General features: G+C 44.5%; 1 protein-coding gene across 1 annotated transcript in view; it reads right to left on the minus strand.

Annotated features, from left to right (window-relative positions):
- ADAMTS18 (ADAM metallopeptidase with thrombospondin type 1 motif 18) overlaps positions 1-16,676 on the minus strand; it is a 114,252-nt gene that overhangs the window by 39,929 nt on the left and 57,647 nt on the right. The window contains exons 8-10 of the mRNA XM_081118571.1: positions 15,028-15,181; positions 10,624-10,719; positions 2,658-2,806 (exon numbers count right to left, since the gene is read on the minus strand). Coding sequence (XP_080974697.1) covers positions 2,658-2,806; positions 10,624-10,719; positions 15,028-15,181 — 399 coding nt within the window. The remainder of the gene's footprint in view (positions 1-2,657; positions 2,807-10,623; positions 10,720-15,027; positions 15,182-16,676) is intronic.

Here is a 16,676-nt window from a genome sequence, read left to right on the forward strand (position 1 = left end):
TAAAAACGGTCCTATGTCCCTGGCACTGGCCATTCCAGGACCAGATATCCTGTAAAGCCTTATGAAGCTGAAAAAGCTTAATATACATCCCTGAATCAGCCAGGAATCATTCATTTTTTATGAAACAAAAATATGTTCTGGGAAAACCATCATCATGTGAAATAAAAAGCTCACACTGCATTCACATGAAAAAATAAAAATGGTCAGGCTGAGTGATGGGAACAGACCAAATGTTTAAGCTGAAGGAAGAAAGAAATCGGGAACCCGAAATAGGGAAGGAAAAACAGCTGTACCACAACCAAGTGAAATAGGAACAGAGAACAACTAATTCAATTGCCTTGGGATAGCCGGTCACTTGCTTGTTTTATTTATGACTTCAAACTTAATTAAAGCAAACAGTACCCTGATTAGACTTAATCTCGTTTAAAATTAAAACTGCACCAAGTGGAACTACTTTAGTGATTAATTCTTCTATTAGGCACCTCTAACATTACAATATGATATTTCCATGAACAATGCCCTATTATAACGAGAGCTCTCAATCCCACAGATATGGGAGAGGTTCTCGTTTAAATCTCAGGGGCGTCATTCATACACTTTACCAGCAGGGCTATTAAATTAGGCGATCGATTTTTTTCCTTGGGAAAATATCAAGATTGTAAAATGTTGCGATGTATGAAAACCAGATCCATGAAATCTGTTGCAAAAAATGAAAAGTAATATGATGAACTTGAAAATTCTATCCAAGACACGGGCCATGTTCAAAGTAGACAAGAGTGGTTTTAATAATCTGATATAAATTGTACATGTATCATAAACCTCCCTACCATTGTACATAGTGACTGGGTCTGATTAGAGTAGTTAGTCTCAACTGGAGATGACTTTGCCCCTGCAGGACATTTGGCAAGGTCGGGAGAGATTTTGGGTTGTCACAGCTTGGAGGCTGGGGGGCGTGGGAGGGGGCAGAGGGAGGGAGAGTCATTCTACCGGCTTCTAGCGGGTAGAGGCTAGGGATACTGCTAAACAGCCTGCCACGGACAGGACCAACCCCCACACCAAAATAATTTTCAGGCTTAAAATGTCAATAGTGCCCTAGCTCAGCTGGTTAGACCTTTGTCTCGATACGCCAAGGTTGTGGGTTCGATCCCTGGTCAGGGCACATACAAGAATCAACCAATGAATGTATAAATAAGTGGAACAACAAATCTCAATCGCTCTCTCTTCCTCTCTCTAAAATCAATCAATAAAAAAAAATTAAAATTAAATATCAATAGTGCCAAAGATGAGAAATCCTACATTAGCCTGAGATATCCTAAGAATACCTAACAAACCATGGTTAATGAATCTCCCAATCCTTCCTTGTGTTTTGGAACAAATTGGCCTTTTGGTCCAGCTCAGCCTGCTCACTCACATGAAGTATCATTTGTTTCTTTAAAATTTTGCTTGGTGGGCCCTGAGGCAGACCCGGATTATTGGGATTAAATCTGTATCCTCACACCCCATGCTATGCCACCACTCAAATCATGTAAAATCAACTCCACTATTTTCCAGAGTCCCATCACGTCCTCACTCCATAGCATCCTCCAAAGTCCAATTTCATTAGTAAGGCCCCTCCCCACTGCTTCTGAGGGCTGGCCCTCTGTTACCCTGTGTTCCTAAGATGAAATGACGAAAACCACATGGACCCCCGAACCTTTGTTGAATGCCCATTGGATGCACCTCCATGGGTCAGACATTCTACAGATGCAATTTTTAATCTTCCCCAAACCTCCAGAGGCGAGTATCATTATCTCCATCCTATATGCATAAACCCAAGCTCGAAGTTCACACGACCTTCCCAAAGCCACGCAGTGAGTAAGTGCAGGCCAAACACTTGGAGTGGAGTCATATCTTTCTGTCTCCTGAACCTGGGCTCTTTCCACATAACCATGCCAATCAGGAAACACACACGTGCTTCTTGCGGGAATTAGAGCTGATAAAAGTAACATTAAACCACCTTCTCCGCACGGCACCACCTATGGTTCAGAATCCCAGTCCTAGACCAGAGGACCGCACAGGTGATCACCGCCAAGTTCAATCCACAGATACTCTGACTAATCCTCATAATGTTTGGTTGTGTTTTGTTTTGTTTTTTTTTTAAAGAAAATTGAATTTGTTATCAATATTTTAGAAATTAGGAAAATGTCACATGCAACATTCTTTTAGATTTCTGGTTTCTCTTGAAAAGTCAGGCAGATCTGGCAACACGAGCTGACGTACATTCCTGAGAGGCAAAAATCAGCGCACTGCTTTCCCCAGGTCATCAGTCTGAGAGAGACACGTGTCCCCCCAGGCAAGCCTCCCTGCTCCAGTCGCACAGGCCCTCGGGTGTGTGACTGTGTAGCCCTAACTTCGATTCAGAAAGTGGCTCGGACCATGACCACCGTGACTGGAGCCGTGATCATCACGCTCCCAGGTGGAATAACGCCTTTGCCGTTTCTGCATCTGCTCACAGTGCCTCCCCGCAGGGCGCACAACCTTTACGCGCAATAGCCAGACCCTCGCTGATTGCTATGAACCCGAGAGAAGAAAACTGCCCTTAAAAACATAGCCAAACAGGTAGGTTCCCCGCTGAAGGTCAGCGCCTTACAAACCCCAACCTCCTGCTGGAGCCTTACCTGGGGCTGTTGCAGTGTCTCTCCTGGTACCTGACTCCTCCGCCACAGGTGCGGGAACACTCCGACCACTTGGACCAGGCCGACCACTGGCCGTGGATGGGCCGGGGCCCGTGCTCCCCGAACTTGACACACTGGCCTTGACGACACCACTGTGGAGAGAATACGGGACATGTTCCCTGTAAGAAGCCACCTGGGAAAGGGCAAGGAGATGCAAACACCTGCACAGGAACAGGAAAAGCGAGTCTGCTGGCAAAGGGGAGAGCGCGGGACACCCCGACGGGATTCCTTCGCTGGCGGTGCTGTGCAAACAGGGGGTTTAGTCTGCGTTTTGAAAAGCTGAGGTCTGGAGAGAAGAGGCATCTGTCACCCACAGATGCTTTCTGAGCTGTGGAGGTGAACTGTGCAGACGAGATCCCATCCAACAGCCAAGGGAGTCAGAGCAGAAAAGTGACAGCAGGGCCTCCCCGGACGTACAGAAACAGCACAGTGTGGAGAGCATTTGGATCACGCACTCACCAAGAACCAGTTGTTAAGAAACAAAATTCATTATTCCAGATGGTTATCTCATAAAAACAGAGACAACTATGCATGCATTGCTGTGTATCCCACCTATACTGCATGTCTTATATAAAACTGAATAGCTTTCCGTTGACACACACAGTGCTTTTAAGTAACACCTCTCTGCGTACAAAAGGCCCCGACTTAAGTCCCTCGGACGACTTGGAACTGAGGGTCTTCTGTGATTAGCTTTTGGTCTTCCGCTTGCCAATGACTGTCCAAGCCGGGGGGAGAAGGGTTTTCTGCGCTAACCTTTTCGTCTCAGTTTTCCTCTGGAACACAGTCCAGGCGCTGCCGGTCATCTCTGTCCCGGGGGGCTGCGTGAGCCTCTGGTAGTGGTGTCTTTCCTGGGGTGCTCTTCTGATGAGCAAGCTCTGCCCGACTTAGATCAGTGCACACTTCTCCGAAAGCCTCTGAGATCAGATCCAGAGGGCTGGGGCCTGCACTGCGCCAGGTTCAGCCGGGGAGTGGGGTTCGCTTACAGAATTACGGGGAGGTCTGACTTTCAAATCTTCACTCTTCCCCCGTGAAGCATTTGGCTTGTGGCTATTTACTGTGTTGCGAGTGCACTTTGTCTAGGTCAGGATACTGCTTCCTGTCTTCAATTTTTTTGCCATGAACTGATTAACTCTTCTGTTTATAATTTTTCTTTCCCTTGGACTAACTGCCATTTCAGAGTTTGCACGAAATCATAAAACACAGTTGAGGACTTAGGGGGCGGGGAGCAGTCCGTCATTTGAGGAGTTCGTCTACCATAAGCAGGAATCTCTGGCTCTTCCCTAGCAGGAGTCCCCGCAACGCTCCGGGACAGAGCTCAGTGGCTGAGACAAAACAGCAACGGCGGCAGCCACAACAGCAACAACAGCTACAGCTACAGCTTATTAAGTTCCATCTATGTGCCCCAATGGTGCAGACGGGAGGAAGGGAGGGCTTCACACGCAGTGTCTAACGTAACCGTCACAAAGTGCTTAGGGGCCAATAACTCGAGCAAAGAGGTACTAACTTGCCCAAGTAGCTACACAACTAGCTGGGGCTGGATTTAAACTCAGCAGCCACAACTCCTGAACCTCTGATCTAAATTCTTTTTTAGGAATGTGGTTTTTAGATCTGTTCCAACCCTTCAATTATTTTGACTTCCTTTAATGCCAGTATTCATCCTAGGACTGACAGTCTCCTCGGTTTTTTCTATGAGTATAGGAATCAGGAACATACAGGAATATACGCCCATACATGCACAATCCATGTGTGTATATAAAATTCCACATATAACATGTAAATATTAAATAGACACACACAGAACTGTATCTAGTCACACGGATGCATTTCTAGCACTGCTTTCTAATTTCAAATGGAATGGCCAACTGGGCAAATGTCTTTAATGATAGACAGCGAGCACAGACCTTTCTTTCCTTGCACATGTACTCTTAGATAAAACAATGGGGCTTTCACACCCTCGCACATTTACTGAACATTCATGGCACAGCTCTCACTGAATGACAAGGGAGGGACTGAACGATGGGGAAGGATTCAGCTGGGTTCCAGTTATAGAGAAATAAAATGTGGAGCAACTGCTACTCCCCACAAGACCCTCGAGATAAAGCATGAGTGAGAATGGCCCTGGCCTCACGGAGTTTACAGTCTAATAAATAGCCCATTGCATCCCACCCTGAGGAGGGAGACTCAGAGAACCATCTACATGAATGAATAATAATTATACTGGAGTGACGATGGAAGAAACTTACCAGAATATTTCCTACTGAGGGTGGCTTTACAATTAAGGGCTTTCCCCCAGTATATACATCCACAGTGTGGTCTTTCAAAATAATGAGGTGTTTTCTAGCTGCTGGTTTCATGTGTCACATGTTATATTGGTTGAAGTATAGCCCAGGGGCATTTTTGCCCCCCTGGAACTAGCTCCAGGGTGTATTTATGTACTAAACCTTAGACCTATGCCATGCTGCACGTATTTTCCTCATTTATTATATAAATCTTTTCTTGTACATGCCTCTTATGTCTAATACTGTTGCTTTCTTAATGACAAAAATATCTATGAATCCTCAAGTTGCAAGTTCTAAGCTTTGATGCTTTAACAATACAAATGACTTGAGAAGTCTCTATATTGTCAATCATTTAATTCATTCATTGTTTTGTGCCATCACAACTAGAACAATCCTGGTCATGCTTTCATAAGAATCCTTATTGGGATTTCCTAAGACAGGTGCATCTGACTAAAAATTGAATGTAATGCCTCAACTTATTTTTACTGTTCAAAATATTACAGATGTCCTCTCTTCTCCCCATTGACCCCTTGCACCCTGCACCCACACTCCTCCCGGGTCCCTCACCACACTATTGTCTGTGTCCTTGGGTTATGCATATAAATTCTTTGGTTAATCTCTCCCCACCCACCCACACCTTCCCTTCCCTCTAAGATCTGTCAGTCTGTTTCATGCTTCCATGTCTGTGGTCCTATCTTGTTTGTCAATTTATTTTGTTCCTTAGATTCCATATATTAGTGAGATCATGTGATGTTTGTCTTTCTCTGCCTGGCTTATTTTGCTTAGCATAATGCTCTCCAGGTCCATCCATGCTGTCCCAAAGGGTAAGAGGTCCTTTTTTATGCCTGAGTAGTATTCCATGGTATATATGTCCCACAGCTTTTTTATCCACTCATCTACTGATGGGCACTTGGGCTGTTTCCAGATCTTAGCTATTGTAAATTGTGCTGCTATGAACATAGGGGTGCATAAGTTCTTTCTGATTAGTGTTTCAGGATTCTGAGGATATATTCCTAGGAGTGGAATCACTGGGTCAAACGGCAGCTCCATTTTTAATTTTTTGAGGAACCTCCACACCATTTTCCATAGTGGCTGCACCAGTCTGCATTCCCACCAGCAGTGTACTAGGGTTCCCTTTTCTCCACACCCTCGCCAGCAGGAGTCATTTGTTGGTTTCTTGATGGTAGCCATTCTGACAGGTGCGAAGTGATACCTCTTTGCGGTTTTAATTTGCATCTCTCTGATGATTAGTGATGTTGAGCATTTTTTCATATGTCTCTTGGCCATCTGTATGTCCTCTTTGGAGAAGAGTCTATTCAGGTCCTTTGCCCATTTTTTAATTGGATTGTTTTGTTTTCCTCGTGCTGAGTTGTATGAGTTCTTTGTACACTTTGGAAATTAGCCCCTTATCAGATGCATCCTTGGCACATATGTTCTCCTCTACCTTATCTTCTAAGTCACTTATTCTACTCTCTGCTTCATTGAGCCTGCTTTTAATTCCTTCCAGCGTGTTCTTGATATCAGATATAGTACTCTTCACTTCTGCCTGGTTCTTATTTATGATATCTAGCTCTTTTTTCATATTTTCAGCAAGTTCCTGGACCTTTCCATTAAGTGTCTTGTGGTTCTCATTAATTTCCTTGCACATGTTTATAACCACTACTCTGAACTCTGTTTCTGATAACTCCTTCTCATCAAGGTCTTTTTCTGGAGATTTTTCCTTTTCTTTAGTTTGGGGGGGGGGGTATTTCTTTGTCTCCCTATTTTAGTTTCTCTTAGTGTTTGTATCTGTGTATTAGATATATTTGCTGTCTCCCAGTCTTGTGGGGTGGGATTTTGTAGTGTGTGTCCAGTGGAACCCAGAGGTGTGTTTTCCTTATACTTCTGAGCTCTCTGCTGTAGGTATGTCCGTTTTGTGGGTGTCCCTTTTGTGGGTTCTTTGTACTCTCCTGTTGTGATCGGGTCTAGAGTATTATCGACGCATCCTTGGGCGCACTCTCCTCTCAAGTTGGCTAACTGTGGGGTTCAGCCCCAACCATGTCGTGTGAGCTGTTGTACGGGTGCTGGCAAAGCTGGACAATACACAACCAGACTGCCAGGAAACAAGTAGTATCTTATAAAACATCCTTCCAACCACAATGAAAACATCCCAAGAGAAAACAGAATTGGGAGAGCGAAGTGAGAACACAAATACTAAAAGGCAAAAAAAAAAAAAAAGAGAGAGAGAAAAAAGGATATTATTGCTAATAGTAAAGAAAAATAAAAAATAAAAAAATAAAATAAAAAGTAAAAAATAGAGATGCTGCTGGGAAATAAAAGGGGCAGAGGAAAGATTCTGAAAGAAGGGCAAGCAAAAAATTAAGGGTAGAGAGAAGGATAGAAAAATAGTTGAAAAATAAAAAATAAAAATACAATAGAGACAAACAGAAACAACCAACCAAACAAAAAGGCAGGAAGACAGAGAATAAAAGGGTAGAAAAAGGAAAAAAAAAAAGTTATGCCAATGGATCAAAAGAGAGAGAAAGAGGGACGGGGTAAAGCAGGGGCAGGGAGGGAGGCCAATAGGAGATATGGGGGAAACAATAGAGAAAAGCAGTAAACGTATTGGTTATCATGATAATATCCCAGCAATTAAGCGGGGACTAGGAAGAAAATCTTGATAATAGAACAAAAAACAAAACAAGCAAAGCAAAACAAAATTTTAAAAAATTAATTAAAAAATTAAAGACAAAAAATTAAAAAAAGAAATGTTTCCCCTTTTTTTTTTTTTTTTTTATAAAAAGTCCATCAGGTGAGTTTTGTCTGGGCAGCTTATGTTGTCTGTGGCTCACTGTTTTGTGGGCTGATTTCAGGTCTCCAGGGAGGTACCTGTGTGTCAGCCAATGTGAGGAGCAGTCTAGGTTTGGCTCTGGTGTCCTTAGGTAGATGGTTGATCTGAGGCTCTCCGTGGGCCACCTCCTCTTGTCAGCTATTTTGCCTCTCCCTTGTGGTTGCCTGGTCTTGCTCCAGAGTCTTCTGTAGACTCTTTAGGGTGCAGGGTGGCTAGTGTAGCTCAGGGTGTCACTCCCCGTAGAGGTGTCGCTGTCAGGCACTCACTGTGCAGGAGTTAGTCTCTGCTCCACCGCCAGCTCCTCAGTCCCTCCCCTGTCCTCTGATTCTAGTTCCCCAGGCTCTGGCCTGCTGCAGCTTCAGATTGATTTCAGCCTGTTGTCTTTTCTGTCTGGGCCGTTTCAGCAGCCTGGGCTCAGTGGGTTTGATTAAAGAACATTCCAGTGAGCCCTCTGCCTGCCCAGCCCCCAGCAGGGGTGTTCAGCGTTTCCTCCAGTTCCCAAACAACAGTCCCCGAGAGTCTTAGTCCTATGATGTCCTCCTGTGAGCTGCTCTCCCCTCCCCCTCAGGACTGTGCCCTGCGGGGTGTCTGGGGCCTCAGTGAGCAGGACCTGCCCCTGTCCTGTTGGGGGCGGTGCTCCCGGCTGCGGGAGCGGCCGGCGGCTCCACCCCTCCCTGCTCAGCTCTGGTTGGCTGGTTGCTCTGGACGCATATTTCAAACTCTCTGCTCTGCGCACAAATCCCAGCCTCCGCTGGTCTGCCTGCCCAGTGCAAGGCAGGAAGGTGGGGGCCAGTTCAGGGATCAGAAACTCAAAACCGCACAAAGCAACACACAGGCAGAGAGTCGGCCCAGCAAGGCCCCCCGCCCTCCTGCCAAGGCCCCCAGCGGGAGGGGACCCAAAGTCAGCTCCCCGCAGCTCCCCGCACTCCCGACCTCAATAAAGCTGGGGCAGCCCCATGCCCGCTATCCCGGCTCCCCTCAGACAGGGTCAGAAATCTCAGATTCACCCCACCAGCAGCTCCGGGGTCACCCCGCTGGCGGCCCTGGTCCCTCTCTAGCGGCGGGAGGGCTCTCTTCCCCTTCCACTCGCCACACAGCTCAAATGCTTTCTGGGGTTCTACACAGTGCCCGCAGGAAAGCAGGGGGTCCCTGTAGGTGGCTGCTCAGCGCAGCCCTCTGGCCCCTTTATATCTGGAAGCCACACACTGTGGGACAGCCTTTCCTGTGGTCACCTGGGGTCAAAGACTCCTGTCCCGGCTGCTGCCATTAGACGTGTTGTTTCACTGGGAAGGCGTGGTCCCCTCCTCACACCTCAACTTTTAAAACATTTATTTTCTTTAAAATAAAAGGAGCTAAGCCCTGGCAGGTATGGCTCAGTTGGTTGAGCACCGTCCCATGCACTGAGAGGTTGCAGGTTTGATTCCTGGGTTGCAGGCATGATCCCCAGCAGGAGGTGTGCAGGAGGCAGTGGATCGATGTTTCTCTCTCATCAATGTTTCTCTTCCTTTCCCTTCCTCTCTCTCTCTAAAATCAATAAAAACATTAAAAAAAAAAAATAGTTAAAAATTGCAAATCTTTGAAGAGATGCTGAATGACTTAACAAATGTCGGAAAGCATTTTCTGAACATTTATTTTCATGTTTCTGTCCTTGCCTTTATTGTTACTCTGTCACTGTAGGTCTCTCATCCGACCGAAGAGCTTCAATTCAAATTCCAGCATCCACCTTGGTGCACCCACTCATTGTAGTTTATTCTAAGTGCACACCTGATCCCCAGCAAGATTCATTTCTCATTCATTTGGGCCTCGAAAGCAATTCCGTGCTTCAAGAAGGTGTGTTTATAAAGAAAGTTAGAGTTACTGGTTTCCCCACTAGATGGTAAGTTCTTGAAGAGATATCCATCTGTAAGTTTTATCCATCTGGGCATCCCCAGAGCTTTCTGTCTCTGATGTTTAGTACACAGTCAGGAAATTATTGTGGAACTGAATTCACTTTCAATGACTAATTCTTCTACGAAGCCTGGTGCTGTCTCGGGAGAGCCAAAAGCGGAGATAAAAAATCCTGTAACATCATATGCTCTTTCATTGTTCTGCACTCCCCTCTCTCGGTCTTTCAAAGGAACACCCCAAATCTGGATGATTTCCTGTACTTCAAGTGTACCTTTCCCTCCAGATTCTACTGGGAAAGGTGAAGAAAAGGAGAAACGAATATGTGAGAGTTCTTCATTCAAAACGCAAAAATCTCCCATAATCTTCCACAATGGAAGTGGTTCTTAGGGTTGAAGACACTGGCTAGCAAAAGGGTTTTCTGATACAACGTAGATGGAGACGTGGCTTACCCTTCAGCAGGAGTCGCTATATGTGATGGGAGTCTACTGGGCCTAACACAAGCTCTGTGACGGGTCCTGTGAGGGATTAGTAGAGGCCTTGTAGGGAGGGACAGTCTTGTCTTTGTTACTCAAAGGGCCGGCTGCTCCCTGAGGCCTTTCTATGCCAAATCAAGTTTAAAAGACAAACAGCATACAATGATACGTACCGGCTCATTGAAAGAGAAATATTTTGACCCAAACCTCCATTTAAAATTAAAAATAAACATAAAATGCAAAGTAAAAATCATCTTCATAAACAACTGAGCCAACTGGCTTATGTTAGTGCTGAGTTTCATAATAGCTGCTAGATAATGCTGGTTAATTTACAGAGAAGTCAGAAAATACATGCATCCTGAGGTCACACAGCACAAAGAGTTTGGGTTCTATACTTCATCAAGTTTCTAGAACTAAAAACTAACAAGTACGCAGTTTACCATACTCAAGCCACACGCGGTCCCTTCCGCTGCAGGCATGAACTTGGTCTCACACCTGTGACCCACCCGATGGCACCAAAGTGACTTGCAAATGTCCTGAAAGGAAAGGGGGAAGTGGTCAGGGTGATGATACAATAAAAACAAAAATAGTCAAAGCTTTTGTACACATATTATATTCTGAGGTGGCTGAAATGAGACATTATTCAGAAAGTAGAGGCAAGAGAAGTTGGTTGTAGCAAGGTAACCAGTGCTATGTTCCACCCAATGAAATTTCTACACTACCCACATATTCATGTATGTTTAGGAGTGACTGGGGCATAACAATAGTTAATTTAGAGACCATTCGGCTTGAAGCTATGAGGTCTGTTTTCTAGTAACAACAGAAACAACAACAATATAACAAGCAGTGAGGCAGAAGAGGCCAAGACTGGAATAAGGCCTGATTCAAAGCTTTGTCCTGGAACTCCAGGTTGCATGTCCTATGGATGTGTTATAGAAGCCTTTTATTATTTTTATCTTCACAGGACTGAGAAAAGAAAACACAGGGGACCAGAGATACATGTAGTGAGTCTGCTCTCATAAACCATAAAATCCCGTCTCCCCTTCCCCCGAAGAGACTGGAAGGATGTTCAGGACACTGCTTGGAAACGGCCCTGCCACCAACAGGCCCAGACAGGTGCCACGTACACCATTTCCAAACCTCCCAACAGCTCAGAAGACACAACATGCAAATGTTTCCCACGGAGATGGACCTGCCGCTGACATTAGCAGACAGTGGAAGGCAGCCTTCCAGGGACGTGAATGAGGTTCCTGCCTGCCAGCCGCCTTACTGTGTCACCCTGGGCCTGAGGCGGCCCAGATAATGTGGGAAAAGGGGAGATGACATCAAAACGAAAGAATGGGATGGAACCATCGAAACAATAAAAGCCACAGTGAGAAAGCCTTTCAGAATTAAACTGTTTTCCTTCTTACAGCCAGGGGAAAGCCCTAACGCACACCCATCACCTATGTGGCAGCCACCGAAGTGACCCCGGGGCAGACCAAAGCAGAGAGGCCCAGTCTCCACGGCCAATGCCAAGCCACAGGGCTAAGGGGAAGGGGCAGCTGGAGAAGCCAGGGAAATAAAGCAAACACTCCAAAACACAGGGATTCCAGACTGAAGGAAGGCAGGCCGCGCGAACATGTTATTTCTCTCGTGGTGAAGTCCAGAAGGCCAGCGTAATTACAGCCAGCCGCACGCCTCGGCCACCATGCGCCTCTGAGAACGCTCCCTTCAAAGCGAGCAGAAAGGGGAGCTTGCACTTTTTTTTAATTCATTCCCCCGGCATATTCGACTAACTTTTCCTTATCTGTAATTCCCTAGGCTTAAGTCATAATTTAAGGGAAAAAGAAAGAACCAGAGACTTCCAGGACTCCTGTTGCCTGGATGTGACTTTTGAGAAGAGTCCCAATGCCTTCTGTCGCGTCACTCAGGGGCCACTTCTCCAGCTGTATTCCAAAGGACAGATGTCCCTCCCAATAAGTCCCGACATGCTAAAAAATGTTCACGGTCCTTGCAAATCAAAGTTCATAAAGCATCTCAAACTTAACACCTTTAAAACGGGATTCCCCGTCGGTCCCCCCAAACCTCCTCCAGGTTCAGCCCCTCCCAGCTCACTTTATGACACCTCCACACTGCTAGGTGCTCAATTGATAAATCCCAGCCTCGTCTTTGACTTTCTTCTTTCTCCCAGATAAGTCACTCCTGTCTCCTTGAGATGAGACAGGGACAGGGGCAAAACCCCTCCACTTCATGAAAATGGGAGTGCTAGAAAACGTTTTCTTTGGTTATCACTGAGAATCCAATGAATAACTACTGAGCATTTGCTAATCCGTCAGGTGCATGCTAGGCATTGCAGGGACTGTCCACCTACTGGGGCAAGGGGTCTGCACAGACGGGTATAATACAGTATCACAAGGTTCCCACGGTGACATACAGGGTGGAGATGGAGCCCAGAGAAAGGAGTGTTTAAGTCTCCTTTGGGGGGCGGGGGGAGAAGAGGTAACACTTGAGCTGAATCTTTAACGACGACAACAAACGATTAGATATTTGTCACGTGGATGACTGTGCAGCTTTCAAGGATGGGAAGTAAATATGCAAAGGCTTGTAGATATGAGAGCAGGAAATGTTTGAAAAACATACCAGGACATCAATACAGTTGGAACATAAGTCCATGGGGAAAGATAATGGAACTTGAAATATGATGTAGTAAATTTAGCAGATTACAAAGTAGGTGTGATTTAGATACTAGGAAGTTCCTCTTGACTCTCCATTCTTTGATGCCAAAGTCAAATTCTCGAAAGAAGAAAAACATGCCCATCCTATTTTATTTGGCATGCCTTTGCCTTCGAAGAGAATGCTCTCTAAAGTGACGAGCCTGAAACTATTTAGGATAATTCAAATACTTTTCCCATAATTCCTAGTCTTCTTCAAATCCTCTTGGTGTGTCTATAAGTGATCATTTACTATAAATGATCATTTACTGAGCTCCTGCCATGTGACAGTAACTGCTGGTTACTGAGGCACAGAGTATGAGCTGAGCATTTCTAACACAGTAAAATAACCAGCATGGAAGCATGGATCAGTCTTTTGAGAGGCTGGGGCACTCTGGCAGGAAGCACTGACTCATTCACTGAGTCAGTAAGCATTTAATATGTACATAATAATCCAATGCAAGTGCTCCCTCCTTCAGGCCTGTCCAAAAAATGTGCAACCATTCGCCAGATTCACTCATTTTCCTGAACACTTTGAAAGGGAACAGATATCCAGCTTAATATGAGGCTGGGAGAGGCGGGGAGACAAGATAAGTGATAAAAATAGCCAGCCCCAGGCCCTTTGACAAGGAAGCCACTGTGAGGGAACAACCAGATGTGATGGTGATGATGCTACTGGAGATCTGGGAGGAGCGCAAGAGGAAAGCCCTTATTATTTATGGAGTGCTGAAAATGTACTAAAAGATTAATCCTCACAATGACCAGGATAGAGCTGTTATCCTCGCCTTACAAATGTGGACATGAAAGCCGAGAAGTCAAGTCACTTGCCCAGGGTTCTAGGAAGTGGTGGAATAAGATTGTAAACTCAGGTCTATCTCACTGCAAAAGCCGGGGTGGGGGGTGGGGAGGTGGTGGTGTGTGTGTGTGTGTGTGTGTGTGTGTGTGTGTGTGTGTAAAGTTTAAGACTGTCCAATTCAGTAGCTCCCCAGCTTGAGTGTGCGTGTGTGTGTGTGTATGTGTGTGTGTAAAGTTTAAAACTGTCCAATTCAGTAGCTCCTGAGCTTGAGCATGCATCAGACTCAACTAAGAGTCCCTGTTCAAACACAGATCGCCAGGCCCCACCCCAAAGGTTCTCACTCTCTAGGCCTGGATGAGACCTGAGCGTCCGCATTTCTACCAAGTTCCAGGTGATGCTGATACACTGCACCTGCTGGTTTGACAGGACACTTTGAAAACACCCTCTTATTTTTTCCCTCTTGTTGCTTCTAAACACTATGCAAAACTGCCTTTCTAGGAGGCACAGAGGAAAAAATAGGCTGCAAGGAGAAAAGGTCAGAAAGGGACCATAATGGTAAGACGATGAAGAACCTGAACAGAAACGCACCCTTTTCTTGTGTTGTTGGAGCTGGTCCGACCCACTGCAGCCAGCAGGAGGAACAGGAGACGGCTATTTTGAAAACCCCTCCTCCTCAGGGCCTGGCAGGCACCTATTTATGATCCTCAGAGAGGCAGTCATGGCTCAAGTTATAAACAGGTTTGGGAACAATACCGAAAGGTCGGCTGTGGATTGGGGGGAATATTCCACATTCAGGGTCCACCTACCATTTCTACATCCTCAGCTTGCTTTTGCCCATCTATTTTTCTCACAATGCTGAATGAAAGACTTGACACAAATATCTTAAGACGGCTCAAGATACACCTTGAATTTTTACGTATCAAAAAAAGTTGGCTATCGTCAAGAGTTTTTGTGTAATATAAGAGGCACATGTATGTATTTTGGGTGGTGACTGTTTCAAATAGATCATATTGAAAGGGAATGTGAACACATTCAAAAGCAGAGATGAGCAGTAGGTAAAAGCTATTGTACCCAGATTTACTATTTGTGATAAAAATCTTGGTCTACTGCAGAGGAATGTTCTTTCAAGGATGCAGTCAGATGGTATGAAAACCAGGCATGGTCTATGGGGGATAAGACTGGATAATTCATTGACGGCAAAATTGCCACTTAATTATCATGCCAAACAACTGACAGTTTGGAGATAACCCAGACTCTAACCCTTGGCCTTAGCAAACTAAATGTTTATACTTCGGTTAGGTACACAGACACATTGCAGGATCTTAATGTAAGTTTCGAATCACAAGCAAACATACCTTCACAAAACCAAGGCTGCATAACTTGGCTTTTGCTCCAAATTGCCACTTGCACTGTGTGTCAGCATCATAAATCTGTCCTGGTAGTTTGTCCGGATATTTATACTGTCCTGTTTGCTTGGGCTCATCCACCAGACACCCAGCCTGAGGTGTACTGCAGTGATAACAAATCTTTATTAATGACCTTGTTTATCTGTGATCTGCCACTTAAAATCAGACACCTCTGAATGCATTCATGCAGAGAAAAATATAACATGGATAAAAAAAACAGGAATATGCTTAAAGTTAAAATGCATATTTATTCCAAATAGTGAGTTTTGCCCTTGTCTAAGAAGATGAAATTTATACAGTCATAAATTCACCTGGTACTGAAGTTATAGCCATCCGAGTGACCTGGTTGGCCCACTAAGAGATGGGAAAGGTCTACATATTTGAAAACTCTCCCCAACGGTCTGGTTCAACAATATTCAACGAATTTTTATTGAGTGCCTACTATGTGGACAGCATTAGGCTAAGTCCTAAAGGTACAGAGTAAACCAAACACAGAGAGAGTGCCTGTCTTCATGGAGTTGAAAGTCATGCTACCTTTTTTCACAGATAATGGGGCAGTAGTCGAAGATGTACTTTACCTCAAAGGATCTTTAGAAGTAAAAAAAATGAATCGGTTTTTTGAAAGGAATCAGGAGAAAGGACACATGGGAGCATAAGGCAGAAGAGTTTCCTAAGGCATGTTTAACTGGGATGAGCTGAGATTAAAAAAAAAATCAGTCTTGATGGCATGGATAGTCTTAGAAAGAGCCTTATGTCCATTGACTTACTTAAACTATTTACCAATGAGAGGTAAAATGGCATGGTGGCTAAGTGTGACTTTGGAGTCAGACAGACAGGGTCCTAAGTCAACCATGCAACTCTTATACATCTCATTTCTGACAATGACGCCCATAAAATCTGTTATAGAGATAAAACAAGAAAATGGAAAGCACTCAACACAGCATAGTAAGCATTCAAAGTTAGCTGCTGCTGCTATTAATATCATCTAAAAGCATGTAACTGTATCATATAAATGATGGAAATTCAATCTACAGGGTGGGGCAAAAGTAGGCTAACAGTTGTGAGTACCCGAAACAGAGCTTATTCTTGTATTCTTGTATTATTATTTATTAATTATTGTATTATTTTCCATATGAACTGTAAACTTACTTTTGCCCCACTCTGTATATTCAGTTGACCTTGATATATAATATTTATTCTCACATGAGATAGAAAAGGTAATTCCAGGCCCCAAGTCATGGACTTAAAACTAAAAAGAAAATTTTCCATGTGACAAAGCTTATTATTAGCAAAAGGTTTGTCAGTTTTTCACTGCCTTTTGGGACATCATTTGTCAGACACCTTAACATTGAATCAGCCTTGCCTGTGCTGTGAATATTGATAATTCTGTAAATATTTGTAAGTAATATGCAGTGGTAGAGGTAAAAAAAAAAAAAAAAGTAGACACCCCTTATCTGCAGGAGGTACATCCCAAGACCCCCAGTGGATGCCTAAAACCGTGGTTAGCACTGAACCCTTTATATACTATGCTTTTTCCTATGCATACATACCCCTGGTAAAGTTTATAAATTAGGCACCATAAGAGATGAACAACAGTA

This window comes from Miniopterus schreibersii (assembly GCF_964146895.1).
Source record: "Miniopterus schreibersii genome assembly, chromosome: 18".
In the NCBI taxonomy this organism is placed as follows: Eukaryota; Metazoa; Chordata; class Mammalia; order Chiroptera; family Miniopteridae; genus Miniopterus; species Miniopterus schreibersii.